The sequence below is a fragment of the Hoplias malabaricus genome, chromosome 1 (assembly GCF_029633855.1).
Source record: "Hoplias malabaricus isolate fHopMal1 chromosome 1, fHopMal1.hap1, whole genome shotgun sequence".
NCBI lineage: Eukaryota > Metazoa > Chordata > Actinopteri > Characiformes > Erythrinidae > Hoplias > Hoplias malabaricus.
Genome location: NC_089800.1, coordinates 24406225 through 24422025, shown reverse-complemented (window position 1 = coordinate 24422025; position 15801 = coordinate 24406225). Strand labels below are relative to the sequence as shown.

The 15801-nt window shown below is 41.2% G+C and overlaps 2 protein-coding genes across 5 annotated transcripts; both read right to left on the bottom strand.

Annotated features, from left to right (window-relative positions):
- Positions 1–689: 689 nt before the first annotated feature.
- On the bottom strand, positions 690–5365 carry tektl1 (tektin like 1). Of its 3 annotated transcripts, none has more exons than XM_066660236.1 (8): positions 5055–5365; positions 4413–4688; positions 4057–4161; positions 3210–3366; positions 2915–3081; positions 2278–2373; positions 1947–2060; positions 690–888 (listed from the first exon to the last, which is right to left on the bottom strand). In XM_066660236.1, the coding sequence occupies exons 1-8, from the start codon at positions 5301–5303 to the stop codon at positions 703–705; spliced, it is 1350 nt and encodes a 449-aa protein (XP_066516333.1). In that variant the 5' UTR covers positions 5304–5365; the 3' UTR covers positions 690–702. The 3 variants fall into 3 exon arrangements, with proteins under 3 accessions (XP_066516333.1, XP_066516343.1, XP_066516351.1); XM_066660246.1 differs by having other exon boundaries at positions 4419–4688; XM_066660254.1 differs by lacking the exon at positions 5055–5365 and adding an exon at positions 4775–4899.
- Positions 5366–6749: 1384 nt separating this feature from the next.
- si:ch73-95l15.5 (golgin subfamily A member 5) lies at positions 6750–15186 on the bottom strand. 2 transcript variants are annotated; one of them, XM_066661817.1, is made up of 11 exons: positions 15084–15186; positions 13602–13810; positions 12082–13091; positions 11649–11801; positions 9908–9991; positions 9686–9802; positions 9032–9181; positions 8604–8771; positions 8287–8478; positions 7756–7947; positions 6750–7648 (listed from the first exon to the last, which is right to left on the bottom strand). In XM_066661817.1, exons 1-11 carry the CDS (start codon positions 15176–15178, stop codon positions 7544–7546), a joined length of 2475 nt encoding a protein of 824 aa, XP_066517914.1. In that variant the 5' UTR covers positions 15179–15186; the 3' UTR covers positions 6750–7543. The 2 variants fall into 2 exon arrangements, with proteins under 2 accessions (XP_066517914.1, XP_066517922.1); XM_066661825.1 differs by lacking the exon at positions 15084–15186 and adding an exon at positions 14994–15077.
- Between the last annotated feature and the right edge of the window lie 615 nt (positions 15187–15801).

Sequence of the window (15801 nt, the reverse complement as noted above, 5' to 3'; positions counted from 1 at the left end):
CCAAAATACAATATCCATGTTTTTATTTTTTTTTTAATGAAAACAAGCTGAAACATGGACTCCTCTGATAACAGCACACCGTCCACCATCATGACAGTTTCTCATGCCATGTTGAGGGCTCAGAAGTACTTCAATAGAGCTGCCCTACACAGGCATTTCTGGACTACCTCAGTCTTTTTAGAATATTTTGTACAATAGATTCTGAAATGTATTGAAATCTTGCATTGAACATTTCAGTGGTTGGTTTTGAACCGTTTGTCATTTCTCTCAAAAAGATTTGCACAAAGTGATGAAGCACAAGCCACAATTGTTTGCAGTGAGTCTTTGATGGAAGCTCCCTTTTTATACCCTTTCATCGTACATCAAATCAACTGCACTTGGATTCATGTGACTTTTGTTATACATTTGAATTGTTGTCAAACATTTCCCTTGAATAAGTATATAATCTTCTACTGTTTAACATTTTAGTCCATTAATGTGCTTATGAAGAATCAAATGTATTTGGTGTAAAGGCCACCAGAAATCTGAAGTTAATGTTAGTCTTCCATAAATGTCAATTTAATATTTACTTCATATTATTTTATTCCCAAACACATGCAAAGAAAACTCAAATCTGTGTAGGAATTATTTTCAACTCTGTATATTAATATAAGAACAACAGTAAACATGAAGAATCATTTTATGTTTCTTAAGATCTTTTGGTTATGTTTTTGTCGCTTGGACAAACATAGGAAGCACATATCTCCTTCGAAGCCGGACAACAGAGGAGTCCACTCCAGCTGTAGCTTGCTTTGCCCATGTGTCATCCACCAACTGTAAATGAGCAACCTGCAGATCTTCTAAATCCTTCTCTTCAGACTCTAGGTGCTGCTTCAGTGTAACATTACCCTGAGAGAGAGAGAGAGAGAGAGAGAAAGAGAGAGAGAGAGAGACAGCATAGCTTACACTTTAACAGGTTTTAGAGTATGTGAAAAATACATTTATACTATACCTTTTATTCATTCATTCATTATCTGTAACTCTTATCCAATTCGGGGTCACGGTGGGTCCAGAGCCTACCTGGAATCATTGGGCGCAAGGCAGGAATACACCCTGGGGGGGACATCAGTCCTTCACAGGGTGACACACACACTCACACATACACACACTTTTGAGTTGCCAATCCACCTACCAATGTGTGTTTTTGGACTGTGGGAGGAAACCCACACAGACACAGGGAGAACACACCACACTCCTCACAGACAGTCACTCAGAGGAAACCCACGCAGACAACGCAACACACTCCTCATAGACAGTCACCCAGAGGAAACACACGCAGACACAGGGAGAACACATCACATTCCTCACAGACAGTCACCCGGAGCGGGAATCGAACCCACAAGCTCTAGGTCCCTGGAGCTACGTGACTGCGACACCTACATGCTGCGCCACCCTGCCATATATTAAACATGAACACAATGCAGCCAGCGCCAGGTTAAATGTATGTGGTGCCCCTGGAATTAGAGCTATTATTTTCCATGCCCACAAACCCATCCCAATGAAAAAGACACCATTAGCTTCTCAGGCTTAATGAGACTTTGTCAAAATCAGCCAGCTTTACAAACCAATGAGGAGCACTTCAATTTGTATCAAATTGTATTGAATAAAATGTTAATGTTTTTACCGATATAAATGCCATTATCTGCCAGCTTCAAGCCGAACAGGATGCTTTTTGCATATATATATATGGCACGAATGTTACACATTTTGGTCTTTGGAATTACTCGGGTCACCAAGGTCCACCATAAAAAATAGAGTTAGCTTTGAATGATAAATAATAGATAAATACTGTAATTATGTGGATTAGTCTGTGACAGAATTTCATTTTGATTTTTATTGAATGTATCCAGTACAGGGTCACAGTAGATCTGGAGCCTACCTGGAATCAGAACTGTTGATTACGATACCTGTGATAGGAGGCGTGACTCTGGCAGATGTGAACTTGGGTGTCTCCCATAGATCTGCACAACAGGCCTGTCTGGCCTCTCTCTACAGAACAGGTCATCACTGGATACTGGGCCCTAAAGGAGAACAACAGAACACATAAAACGAAATGTGCAATGCCATTTTTTGCCTCGGCTGCAGTTACATTCTTGCATTGCACCTTCTGACTGGATGCTACTTACATAAACATGGTGTGAATGATCTAGATTATCATAATTATACACCACTACTGCTCAAAGATGGAACTCCGTCTGAGTAAATGCTAAGAAATCAGTTTCCAATACCAAAACATACCAAAACTCTGCCATGGCTGTAGCTAGCACACTGCATCTGTCTCTGCTTACGGTAGATGGCCTGTTTAGTAGCTGCGGAGCTCAGTGTTAGATGATGCTGTTAAGGGGAATAAGAGTGATTAGTATGGCCTGAGTATATACAACCTACCATTTACAGTGAGACTTCTTTCTTTCCCCTATTTGTTTCCCCTCAAATCAAGGGAATCAATAGACAATAACTTCCTTTTTGCAGAAGCAACAGCCTCTACCCTTCTGGGAATGATTCAGACTAGATATTAGAATACTGCTGAGGATTTGACAGCATGCAGCCACATAAAAATTATATGAAGTCAGGTACTGATGTGGGACGATTACTTCATGGTAAGAAATGCCACTTCATCTACTCACAGTGGTACTGTACTGTGTTCATTCTAGAGAATGCAGCTCCACTGCCCCATGCCAGTGATTTTATGCTCATGTGTAGCTGCTGAAATATTCCCCATTCTATTGAAATTGAACTGTGCACAGCTGTCAGCAATGGGTGCAACTTAGCGAAAGTCACTCATTAGAAAAAGCATCTACAACTTCTGGCCATATATGACATTTTTTAAGATAAGGCTGTGGAAGTAAATAAAAAAGATGCTTGATCTTCATCTCACCTGCAGATTTACTGTTTCTGCGATCTTCTTCAGGAGGCCCTCATTGACTGAGCGATGTAGACTTGTCTGCTTAACAACAGCATCAGACATGAGCTGCTTCACACTACCTCTAAGCTGCTGGGACCTCTGCAACACAGCTGCTGATGACTCCAGTGCCTCTTTACACTCTGTGTTTGTTTGAGAAAGGGATATATACTATATAATTACTATTAATATCTGGACATTGTTTTGAAACTGCCTGAAGGAATGTGAGATCTCATTAAGAGATGTTATCTGAGAGTGGCATTGTCATTACCTGGGGTATATGGTCCAGAGGGATCAGGTTTCATGGCGAGGGGAGATGTGGAGAGGTGCATGGTTGCTGAGGGTGAGCCATGCTGAGGCAGCAGCTCTATTACTCTGGACCTTTCAAAGGCACAATCCAGTAGCTGCCTGCTGCTCTGACTTAGGGCCTTAAAGTGATACAGAAATATGTCAGCTTACTCTCACTATCATATCCGCTTGCAGATCATTCAGATATAGACTTTTTTGAAAATGACATTTCTCCTTATATATCATGAAGATTGGATTAATTTAAAGAACTATATATGTTAATGTTCATGTTCCTATAGTAATAGCTTAAGAGATTGAATGTTTTCTAGAATTAGATTTAGAAGCACTTTATTGGCCACGGTGCTTCCAACAGAGGAATTTGTTCTCCTCATTTAACCCAATCCGTGCAGTGAAACACAATTATACACACACTAGTGAACACTAGGGGGCAGTGAGCACACATGCCAGGAGCAGTGGGCAGCCCTAGCCAGGGCGCGGGGGAGCAGTTGGGGGTTAAGTGCCCTGCTCAAGTGCACTTCAGTCATGACCTGCCAGCTCCGTGGATCAAACCGACAACCTTCTGGTTACGTGCCCAGTTCCCTGGCCATGGCCTGCTGGTTAGTAAACCCTATCCAGGGTTTACAGCTTACACTCCAAGCATATTTGCATTCTAATATTCATTATTCAGTTAATGTTATTATTCAACAGACCTCAAACACAGAAAAGATGTTTATTCAGTAGATAATACACATGTGCAATGGTAGATATCAGGTCAAAATCATGTAAAGCTTTAAATGGAATCTAAAAAAGACAACTCTATAGCTCATTACCTGCTGCTGATTTAATGTATCCCTCAGCATAGTCTCCAATCTCTGCTTCAGCTCATTCAAGCCCTTCTTCTCATGGTGAAGCATGAGATCTGCTCCATCTTTTCCCTGTAATGAGAAACAATGAATTCTGAGGCTTAGATGGTTATTTGCTGCTTATATATTGCACATGACTTTGAAAAAATTGGATTAGTGCATTATACGTCCACAAATGGTTGTTGGTAAAACATATACAGCTGTAGTGTAGGAGACCCATTTTTAAGACCAACTGGGAGTAGGGGGCCCATGTCCAAGTTTCAAGTTAGGAGATGCTTTATGGATTCATTTATTATTTTGTCAGTCCACCCCTCTTCACTCACTGTCACCTTCACTGTGGGTCTGAAGGTCCTCCAATCTGTGCTTTGCTGGTTGACGAGCAGAGCTTTCCTCACGCTCCGGAGCAGTTTCTCCAGCCTCTCTCGCTGATGTTGGAGTTTAGTAGCTTCTTGATTGACCTTCCCAGCTTCCCTTCGTAAACGCCCTTCCACTTCCCTCACACTGCGCATGTACTCACTGGCCAAGCCAATACTAGCCTCTGCGCTCTGGTCACGAAGCGCAGGTGGAGGAAAGGGGTCATTTTTGCCCAGAGAATACAACTGCAATGGGAAAAGAATGTATTTAACAATTGTCGAAAGAGTATGACATGTCTAGATTAGCTGAGTCTAGATCTGACATTCCTTACCAGCTGGCAGCACCTTTCTATAAGAGACAAGTAGCTCATTTACATTGACCAGCAATGTTTCATTTACAAATCTAATAGCTGTGTCAGTGTTGAGCTTCTGGTCTCTATCCCCACCAACAATTGCGACACAAAGAAGGATTTCCCTAAACATTTATAAGCAACCCCTGCATTTGTATGCATTTTAAATATATAGTTTTATGATGACATTTTGGAAGTTGGGTGATACTTGATTAACGAGCACTACTCTACATGTACAGGTCTTCACTGATAGCTGGTTTACCGCAGTGCCGGTGGATTTAGGTCGCAAATTAAATGAAGCCTCGTTGCTGTCCGTGAATCTGGAGCAGAGCGGGGTTCTGCGGTAGCGCGCGGCCGAGTGAAGCGCGTTCATGTGCGACTGAAGAACCAAACGCTCCGCGCGCTGAATGGAGCGCAAAGACTCATCCTTCCACCTCTGAGACTCATCCCCCGGTCTCTGAGACCTCTCAGTCGCTGGCGTAGCTGGAGCTGACTGTGTAACACTGTTCATGACTCCTAATCACACCCTGCTGCTGAAATCACACCATTCCCCCACTGAAGCAGGCTGCAGTCTGAGACGCTGCTGTGTTGAGTGTTAAGTCGTTTCCAGGGCGACAGTGATCTGTAAGGCCCTCCGGGTTGTGATTGGATGTAACTGAACACCCAGTGAGAAGTGAATGGACATGGCCTGGTTTTTTCCCCCCTCTCACCCGTATTCCGGCACACTGTGTGCTTACACGATTTGGCTTCTTCAACATTTCATCTGGATTAAAGTTATAGACAGTTTGTCTCATGTAACTTCAGTAATGGCTTCTCTTCTGAAAATATTTTACACCACACATTGGAACTTTGGTAGCGTCAGTCACACAGCTCCAGGGACCTGGAGGTTGTGGGTTCTAGTCACGCTCTGGGTGACTGTCTGTGAGGAGTGTGGAGTGTTCTCCCTGTGTCTACATGGGTTTCCTCCAGGTGACTGTCTGTGAGGAGTGTGGTGTGTTCTCCCTGTGTCTGCGTGGGTTTCCTCCGGGTAACAGTCTGTGAGGAGTTTGGTGCGTTCTCCCCTTTTCTGCGTGGGTTTCCTCCCACATTCCAAAACAAACACACATTTGTAGGTGGATTGGTGACTCAAAAGTGTCCATAGATGTGTGTGTGTCGCCGTGTGAAGGACTAGCACCCCCTACAGGGTGTGTTCCTGCCTTGCACCCAGCGATTCCAGGTAGGCTCCGGACCCACCGCGACCCTGAACTGGATAAGCGCTTACAGACAATGAATGAATTAATGAATTGGAACTTGGTAATGTCACTCTAGGGTACTGGGGTTGTGGGTTTGAGCCCTAGTCTAGGTGACTGACTGTGACGATATTGGTATGTTTTCCTAGTGTCTGCGTGGGTTCCCTCCCACGGTCAGAATACACACGGTAGGGGGATGTGAGTGAATGTGTCACCCTCCGAAGGACTGGCACCCCCTCCAGGGTGTGCTCCCACCTTGTGTCCAGTGATTCCGAGTAGGCTCCAGACCCACCATAAACGTGAACTCGATAAGCGTTTACAAACAATTAATGAATGAAAAGACAGTAATTTTTTTGAGGCTTTGATGACATTCAGCCATGAGGTTAACACAACAGACCAATATGTGCATTACCACATTTAGCTACTCAGATTTGATTAGCTGGACCAGATTTATAATAATGTAATTTATAATAAACAACAGCCACACACACATACACTAAGGAGGAACAATGTATATTTGATTACTTCTTGAAACCTTTTCTGTAGCTCTCTTAGGAAGTGAGGTTACCCAGAAAACGGGTGGCGAAACAAGAGCTATGCAGCAGCTGAATAAGTAGTGATCACATTACCCTGGCCTGGAGCCTTGCACATTTAATATTCAAGCAGTTTTCAGAGTCTGGGTAAAGATATTGAAAAACAACACAGTGTTGATTTTATAAATAGACTGTTTATTGTAATTTGGGATTAGTGACTTCTCCAAAATAAACAAATACTGAAATAAGAGTAACCTCCACCATGTAATAGGTCAAATTACAGGCAGTGTCCCACAGATACAAGAGGGTCAAGTGGAATTTGGTTGTACTCCCATGTAAATAAACAAACCTTTATACACAAATAAACAATAAAATATACATATATTTCAAATTAAAATCCATAATGAAAAACCCTTGGCGTCATGATAGAAATAAAAAATACCAGTTACGAAATTAAAAGATTGAAAACTGATTTACCTGAGGACTATCACACAATTAGGACATACGTACACAGCAGAACTGAACAACCTCCTCCACAAACAATAGCAACATGAGATGAAAAGAAATTTCAAAACAAATATACAGAATAATCATAGGGGCTTGGAAAGGCACAGCTGTGTGTGTTTGTACCAAGCTGGCAGTGTATATTAAAAAATCTCTCACACAGCTCATTTGTAAATTGGCTTGTGGCTGGTGGAAAAGTGAATTTAAATATTTAATCTTTACTTTGTGCAATTAGTCATTCTAAATAAGCTGAAAGCACAAGTACTTTCAATAAAACGCTACAATAACAGACAAGAACTTAAATGATGATGCTGAGGTAACATATGAACTTAGCAGCCATACGGAGATGATAGTCTAACATTGTTTTGGCAGCTGGGGGTTACATTTACAGTGTCCAGTGTCTGTACAAATATGGCACTATAAATATAAATACATACATATTGTTCAAATGTGTCAGAATCCCTCTGTCACTATCATCTGTCAGTTTATAAAGTGTGTTTGAGTGCATCCTTGGGTTCAAGTTTAGTGGAAATGTTCTGCTGTAGCTCTGTTAGCACGACATCCCGCTTCTCAGCATCCAAGAGAACTTGCTGGTTGGAATAAAGAAGAAATATTTTTAAATGTCGCAGCATTGATATTAAACAGACAAATTAAATATTAAATCTGGCTACAGTCATTTAAGGGTTAGACCACATACCTCAATGAGCTTGTCCCTTTTCTGCAAACTGTCCTTTAGTCTTCCCTCGTCTATATCTCTCTTCGCATTTTCAGCACGCCAGGCTTGTTCGGCTTGCCTTTTCTCTTTGATCATCTCCCGCAGCTCCCTGCGTGTCTCTCTCAGCTGATCTGTCACCTCAGTGATGGCTTGTTTGTGACTCTGCCTTTGATCCTAGAAAAAGAAAAAAAAAATAGAAATCAATAAATTAAATGCTTAGAGTACCAGGGTTTCATAACAATGCCAAGTGACAAAAGTTTAACTCCTTGACCTGCCACTAGATGGAGGACTTGCACAATATACACACAGGAAAACAGTCATTGATATTTCAAATGGATGGCTTCTGTATTATTTTTGTACAGTAAAGTATATTCTGTATAGTATCATTTATGAATAGGGAGAATTTTGTACTCAATACTGCTTTCCTTTTCAATAATGCTGTGTAAATTTAAACTCCAATACTAACATAAAATAACAACAACAACAACATCTTGGTTCCAAAGAGACCTTTACCTGTACCAAAGCCTCTACATCCTTTAAAGCTGTCGAAAGTTTAGAAACCTCCTGTTCCATGGTGGCAGCATGTTGTTCCTGGTCTTTGAGGCAGACGGCAAGAAGGGCCTCCTTCTCCTGCAACTGACTGGCCAAAGCAGCCTCAGCTCCGCCTCCTGGCAATCCTCGACCAATGAGTGAGTCTGAGAGGGCCTGCACACAAGGCCAGTGGCCTTAGTTAAGCACTTTGCTCATTTTCCTGCTTCAGCACCTTAGGGTCAGTCTTATTAGAACAGAATGAAAGCAAAAACAAAGAAGGAAATAAACAGGGTCTCGACCTGAACATCTTTGTGGGAGCTCTTTAGAGCCTCCTGTAGACGAGAGATTAGAGTCTCTTTTTCCTGTAGAACTGCTCCTAACGCAAAGTCCCGTTCTTTCCACATCACCCTCTCTTTCTCTGCATCTTGGAGTGATCGTGCCTTCTCAGCCAATTCCTCTCGTAAATGCTGAGGACAAATACTTGTGTTTAACTTTCTGAACAAGATTACCAAAGTATATTTGAAAGAATGCAACAATATCTGTCAACTCTGCTCAACAACAAATGCAGTCCACAGACACCTACGGTACAAAAGTGATTTAACTGAATGCTAGCCGTCAGATCATTTCAACAAGGTCCTGTCAACAAGGCAAACTGGTAAACCAACATTGAGAATGTGTGAGTGTGTGCGCGCATGTCATTGGTCCACCTCAGATCTGTTTGCCTTACATTAATGACATCCTGGTTACACTGGAGCACAGTGTTCAAAGTGATTAGGTCTCTGTCTTTCTGACTGCCAGCCTGTCGTAGAGCCTCCAGCTCGTTCTGCAGCCCATGTTGTCTCTCTCTGAGCTCAGACAGTTCACCCTCCAGAACATCCTGATTAAATAAAACCCACACATTGTACACAGAATCATTAATAGACTTTATATTCTGTTTTATAACTATTAAAGAATAAAATTGTTAAAAAAATTAATTATTCCCCGTTTTTTGGCCTGTCTCTGTATTTTAGGTGATTAAAGATAAGATCTGCAATAAGAATGTGTCACTGACATTAAAAACAGGAGGGAACAGCATTCTTTAATTGGCTGAACCTGGCGCAGTGCCAGTTGCAGTAAATCTGTTTCAAATGGGTTCACATTAACATAAAAATAATAATAATAAATAAATCCTGCCTGGACATAGTGCTTTTGACCATTACTGATCAGGCTGTGGTTACAGAGTCTAGTCAGTCAAGCCACTTACAAATAAACCCAGTGAATTGCTCTATATTTTAACCTACTCCATCTTGAATAAGAACAATATTCTGAAGTCAAATATTGTGAAAATACTTAATGTATAATGTATTTGAATGCCATTAAACACACAAACCATCCACCTCACCTCGTGTTCTGAGTGTGCTTTAGTCACAAACACAGTCACTTTGCTGATGAGCTTATCAGCCTCTTCTAACCCTGCGCCCAGCTCCACACACAGTTTTCTGATCAAAGTGACGCATGCCTAAAGAGAGCAGAACTCCAGGTCAGTTCAATCATGGGGTGACATGGGGTGAGCTGTTAGGCTGATATTGTGAGCTTGTAACTCTTCACTGTTCCGAGAACTGACCTGAATGACTTTCTCTCTGCTTTGCAATGAACTGCTGAGATGGTGAATCAGTCTGCTCTGATGTTCTGAGCTGCCTTCTGGATCCTTCAACAGACCAACAGAGACATATGCACACAGACCCTTAGTGGCTTGTCCTCAAACAGACATGACCAAGGACAATAGAAGACCTTGTTTAGCCTGAAGAGCAGCTCTTGATAACACACATTCTTCTGAATGAGGAAAAACAGGTTGCAAATATGTCCACACAAATGAGGAAAAAACACACACAAAGACTTATAGGTAGTCTTTTAGGAAAAAAAGCTGAAGACATGCAATATAGAAGCTGAAGTGCTAGTTAATGATCTGCATAAAGAAAACAGTCAAAGCCCAGGGCAAACTCCTGCTGGGGAAGATTCCAGAAAGAGGTGTGTAGGTGTGTGTACCTGCATTTGTGCAACCCACATTAGGAAAAAGCACACACCCTGTGTATTTTACACACGTCCTCTGCCTTGTATAACACACTACTTGTTCAAATATATTCTATTCTAAAATAAATTATTATGGCCTAGCATGCAGTAGAATGCTTTTCAATAGTATTGTGGGATAGGAACTATGTGCTGACATTATGGAAGAGCACACTGTTACTAAATCAAAACAGTAGATGATTTTAAACCACTCACTAAGAGATTTGCAGATACATGTTCACACAAGCCATCCTTCATTTAAACCACATTTGACCAGCTAAAGTATTAGAAGGGAACGCTTTAAGCAGCTGCCTCATGTTAATGCGGTCTTACTGAAACACACACACACACACACACACAAAATATTAATCAGTGCACTAATATCTCCAAGACATTTTATCAACTTCCTTTTTTTTCTAGTTTTTTTTTTCCATGAATTCCCATGTATACCTGGATATAACTTAAGTATGTGGTGCACAGTTAAACATCTAAACACAACCAACCCATAAATCATTCTCTAAAGCAGTGGTTCTCAAACATTTTAGAGCAAGTACCACCTATGATCAAACAAAAACCTCATAAACCACCTATGAATACTATGAATGTCTTGCTTGCATTACACAAGATTATTCTAAAACTACTAAAAATAATGAGAATACAAATTACTAGAACTAAACTGAAATTATACATAAATGAGATCATATACAATTGTGGAGAAATACGCATTTTGAGAGAAATAAAAATGAGGAGAGGTCTATTTATTATGTGCTTTTCTAGGCTGTGTGTGAAAACAGTGCTGCGCCTGAAGCAGGTCACAGCGGCTCCCAGCACTTTTATTAGTAAGAGGAGGAGGCGCAATGCTGTTAAACAGTGTTTAAGGACTCTAATGATGCAAAAATCTGCCATGTTATATACTTCAGTTAAGTGTACACTATTTTATGCCTCTAGATTTAGTCCTTCTGGGCTTAGGAGTATTTCGCTGGGTTGGTCTCGGTTTGTTTTCTCATTCAATGTGCTCTTTTTGTAATGGTCCAAATTGCTCACGTCTGTCTCTAGCCTTTGCATACATTCCGTAAGAAGCTGAAACTGGGCTTTATTTACATGGATGCAGTTTACAAATGTATTTTAGTTATTAATTCATTATTTAATGATGTAGTAATATTTTCAAGGTCAGCTGCTGTGCCACCATTTGCTGCTTACCACAGTTTGAGAACCAGTGCTCTAAAGCATTTGTGAGCTTGGACAAATCAGCCCAGGACTGAGAGACAGGTGCCTATTTGCTAACAGCATATTCTTACCACTGGTAGTGAAGGGAGTGATTGACTGGCTTCGCTGGAGTTTGATTGGGTGCCATTTTGAATCTCTGCCTCTAGAGTCCTGATGCGAGTCTGTGCTTGATCCAACTGCTCCTGTAACAGCCTGACCATAAGGTGCACTCTGCCTGTAGTGACCTGCATCATGTGAAGACAGATTAAACAATGTCCTCAAAGTTTAAACAGTGTTTTACTGAGACATTTAATTAGCAAGATTAAAAACAAGCCACACAACATGAGACATAAGATTGTGTAACCTATTCTTAAGCAAACAACATGAAGGTCATTCCTTATGTAATAGCATTTGAAAAGCTCTGCAAAACAAAGTTTAATTAATTCTATGAGTACTCTGTAGAGGCACTAGGAATACTACTGCAAACACAGAACAACAAAACAAAAAACATTATATATATATTACCTCTCTGTGCAGTGGCAGAAACTCATCCCTCAGCTCAGTCAGCACATCCTTGCTCTCTCCATCCACTTCATTCTCCTCCTGGTCACCAAAATTCAGCACCCGCACTAATCCGACCTTAGCCGAGCCCTCTGTGATGCCACCATTCAGTCCCTTTGTTTTGCCCAATACTGGGATGCGACTCCCTGAAGGAGAATGGACTGGTTTTCCTTCTATACCCTTCAGCTCTTGGAGAATGGAGTCCAAGTTCACTTGCTGCTCCTCTGGCCAATCAAAAGGATCAGGACCATCCAAAGAGTCCAGGGATTGTGCTGAGGCCGTGCGGGATGAATGTGCTCGTAATGAATGGCAGGACCCGGCTAAAGAAGCAGGACTGGAGCTGACTGACGGAACTCTAGACCAATGGAGAGGCATACTCTGTGACTTGTCCCTTGACAGACCAAAAGGAGAGAGGGCTTGCTCGGGCAAGTGACGAGGAATTCCACATACCGATTCATAATCTGAATCTGATACCCTTAAGGAATCACAGCCCTCACAGTTTTTCCCTCTTTTGCATCTTTTACCTGTTCTTTTGAAGTAAGGACACGAGTCTGATTTCTCAGACCAGCACTCGTATGCAGAAAGCGCCATGTTGTCCCTCAGCATCTCTTTGTAAGCTCTCCCTGAGCCTCCCAGGTCCACGTCATCTTCACTGGAGCTTCCTCTTCTCCTGAAGATTGAAGGCTGTCGCTGTCCATAAGCATTTCTGACCCACCGTCTCAAGTTGTCCCTTTCCTGAGTCAGTTTCTGAATCCTCTCTTTCGACAAGACTTTGACTCTGACAATTACCGTGTCAAATTTAAACACTCGCTCTAGCACAAACACACATTTGCTACATATGAACTCTTCCAATCCATCCCCCCTTTCTACAGACTGCCCTAATATGTGTGTCAACACAGAGAGCAGATCAGTTCCTTTGTTAGGGATAGACAGGGTATGAGATTTGTTAGAAGAGCCAAGAGATAAAGTGCTGCCTGTAAGAAATAAAGAGAGAGATCCATTAAAAATATATTTACAGTATGACCCTTTACATCACCTGTGCTTTTGGCTAAATCTTGATCTAGAACTTTCACAAAACAACAACTAAAGCACCAGGCCTGCTTTTCATAAACATTTTGCATTAAACCTTTCTGTCAGCTATGTTCTAAAAGCATTAAACTCTTTGTCTGAGAACAATTCTTAGCATTAAATATCAAAACACTCTTTAATTAAGTGTCAACCATTTAATTAGAACAGAAATAATAAATTCTACTGTTCTTCTACTGTTACAGAAGCTCAACACTATTTGGAGTTCCACAGAAGGGATAATTATAAATATTATTTTAATTATTTATTCATTTTCTGCAACCAGTTTATTCTTTTTAGTGTTGGCATCATTCACATGTTTCCATCATAAAGGCAAACCCAATGTATGATTGGTAATAAAATGAAACATTTACAATTACAAATGCAAAAGTGCAAATGTGTTCAGGATCCTTTCCTACCCCATGGGCTGCTCTGGGAAGACCTGGATGAAGGCAGTGCGTCAGCAGCCCCTCTGGAGGAGGACTGTGTTGGTGTTAGCGATAGGCTGCCATTTTTATTCTGACCCCCAAAGAGCCATCGACGTTGGTTACCCTTCAGGTCACGTCCACAGATGCGACAGCCTTCAACTTTTCTTCTACTGGTCATCCTGCTAGGAGACCCTTGGGGCCTGAGAAATTTAAAATGAATTTTTTAAAAGTTCTGCATAATATCAGTTCTGCAAAATATCAACAACTGCTGTGATATGAAATTGTAAATATCTATGTGGCTGATTATTCTTTACTAATAATAACACTTTAAGATTTATTTAAAGTGCAGTTAATAAAAACCTGTGGTTGTGATAGTGGCAATGCAAATAAAATCATTCCATCTGGGACAGAACAGTAGGGACGACATCGCTCTTGCACAACTATGACCCCTTCTGTTGTCAACGGCAGTTTCCAAAGGTACTACTCCAGTATTTTTTTTGTATTCATACCTTTACCTAATTAGCAAAAGTTTTACTTGAGTATGGCCTATAAATCATTCTTTTTTTGTAATCTGACTTCGTCCTTGTGTAAAAGCTATAGCAAAACCCTCAGTAACAGCACATTCAACTAAAAGCTGCCCTCTGTTCACTTTCTCCAAACAAGGGGCTGTTTATAGAGCTCAGACTGTACACGTCGGCCTTGAGTCAGACCCACCACACACACGTCTCTCTCTCTCTCACACACACACACACACACACCGAGCTAAGACTCTCTACTGCTTCATTTTGACGCGGTTTCCCCACAAACCTTAAGTTAAAGACTGCTGAACTGCGGAATACCTCACTACCGTTAAGCAGCAGGTTTGAAAGAGTCACTCCGGAAAACAAATCTGAATCGGTTCACGAATCAATACTAGCGGTTCTAATAATCGATAGGACCTTGTCGTTCGGTCATATCATGCTCTGAAATCAGCAGTAGAACATTGAATTTAAAAATAAATGTCACATTAGTAAGGGTACTAGCACTTTTGAATTAAGTTAAGGAATAGGTATATAATTAAAATCATATAGTCAAACATTCCCGCAGGAAATATTTATTTAAGGGGCAATGAAAACACAAGAAGCAAATAAATAAGTAAGTAAATAAATCTGACTTTGAGCGATATATTTGTGAGCTTCGGGTCTAAAGCGAATCCTCACAAAATGAGCAAAATAATAAAAACCAAAGCCACTCGTCAAACGTCTTTTAACACGACTTGAGTCTATGTAACATAAGCAGACCACCGAGGACACCGTGCTGAAAAACCGAGTAAGCAACAGCTCTGAATATCCCACAACACGCCAAACGGAGGAGACTCTTCAAGCCAAAAGAAAAAGTCGTTACCTCGTTTTACAACGACTCTGAAAGTTTGTACGACTGGATAGCGAGGGAAAAATGATAACCTAAGCTTTAAAAGCCACTAAATGAACTTACTCTAAAGAAGAGGAGCCGTTGAAATCTCGTCCAGGAACCAGGAGCTCTTCTGCCGTCCGACCTCCCGCTCGCGCTACCTGCTCTGCTGACGTCATCACGCCTACCTGCCCCGCCACGCAAGTCCAGGATAAATACTGTCATCACACCGGGCCTCGACGAGATCCCTGCGGGGACAGGACACGACGGTCAGGAGGCTTCAGGAACATGAAAAAAGTTTTGAAAAATTATTGCAACCACTGAAGTAATGGCCCCTTTATATTTACATTAAAATCTAAATTCTTTATGATTTTGAAGGTGCAAAAATTGGCTGAAAATCAGCCATTTATAATAATAAGAACAATAATAATAATAATAATAGGCTGACAATGTGCATTATTTTCCATTAGCATTCAGAAAGCATGTGTAAAACAAAAAGCTGAGCAGTTTCCCAATATAAAGAAATTGCCACGAGTTACATGCTTCTCACGATTTAGACATGGAGAGAAATGACAAAGAAGTGATACCATTCCAGTCCTGGAGACACCATTAGATCCATATTTTTTTTATTCTCTCTCTCTACACCAGGGTTCACTTCATGAAATAGAAGCCCATTCCACCAAGATTTTTCAGTTTAGCCAAATGTGTCCAATAGGAAAAAGTTAGCATACAGTTCACAGGACGTATCTACACAAGGGTTCTTTAGTAGATAAAATGGATATAGGACCCTGAACATTTTAAG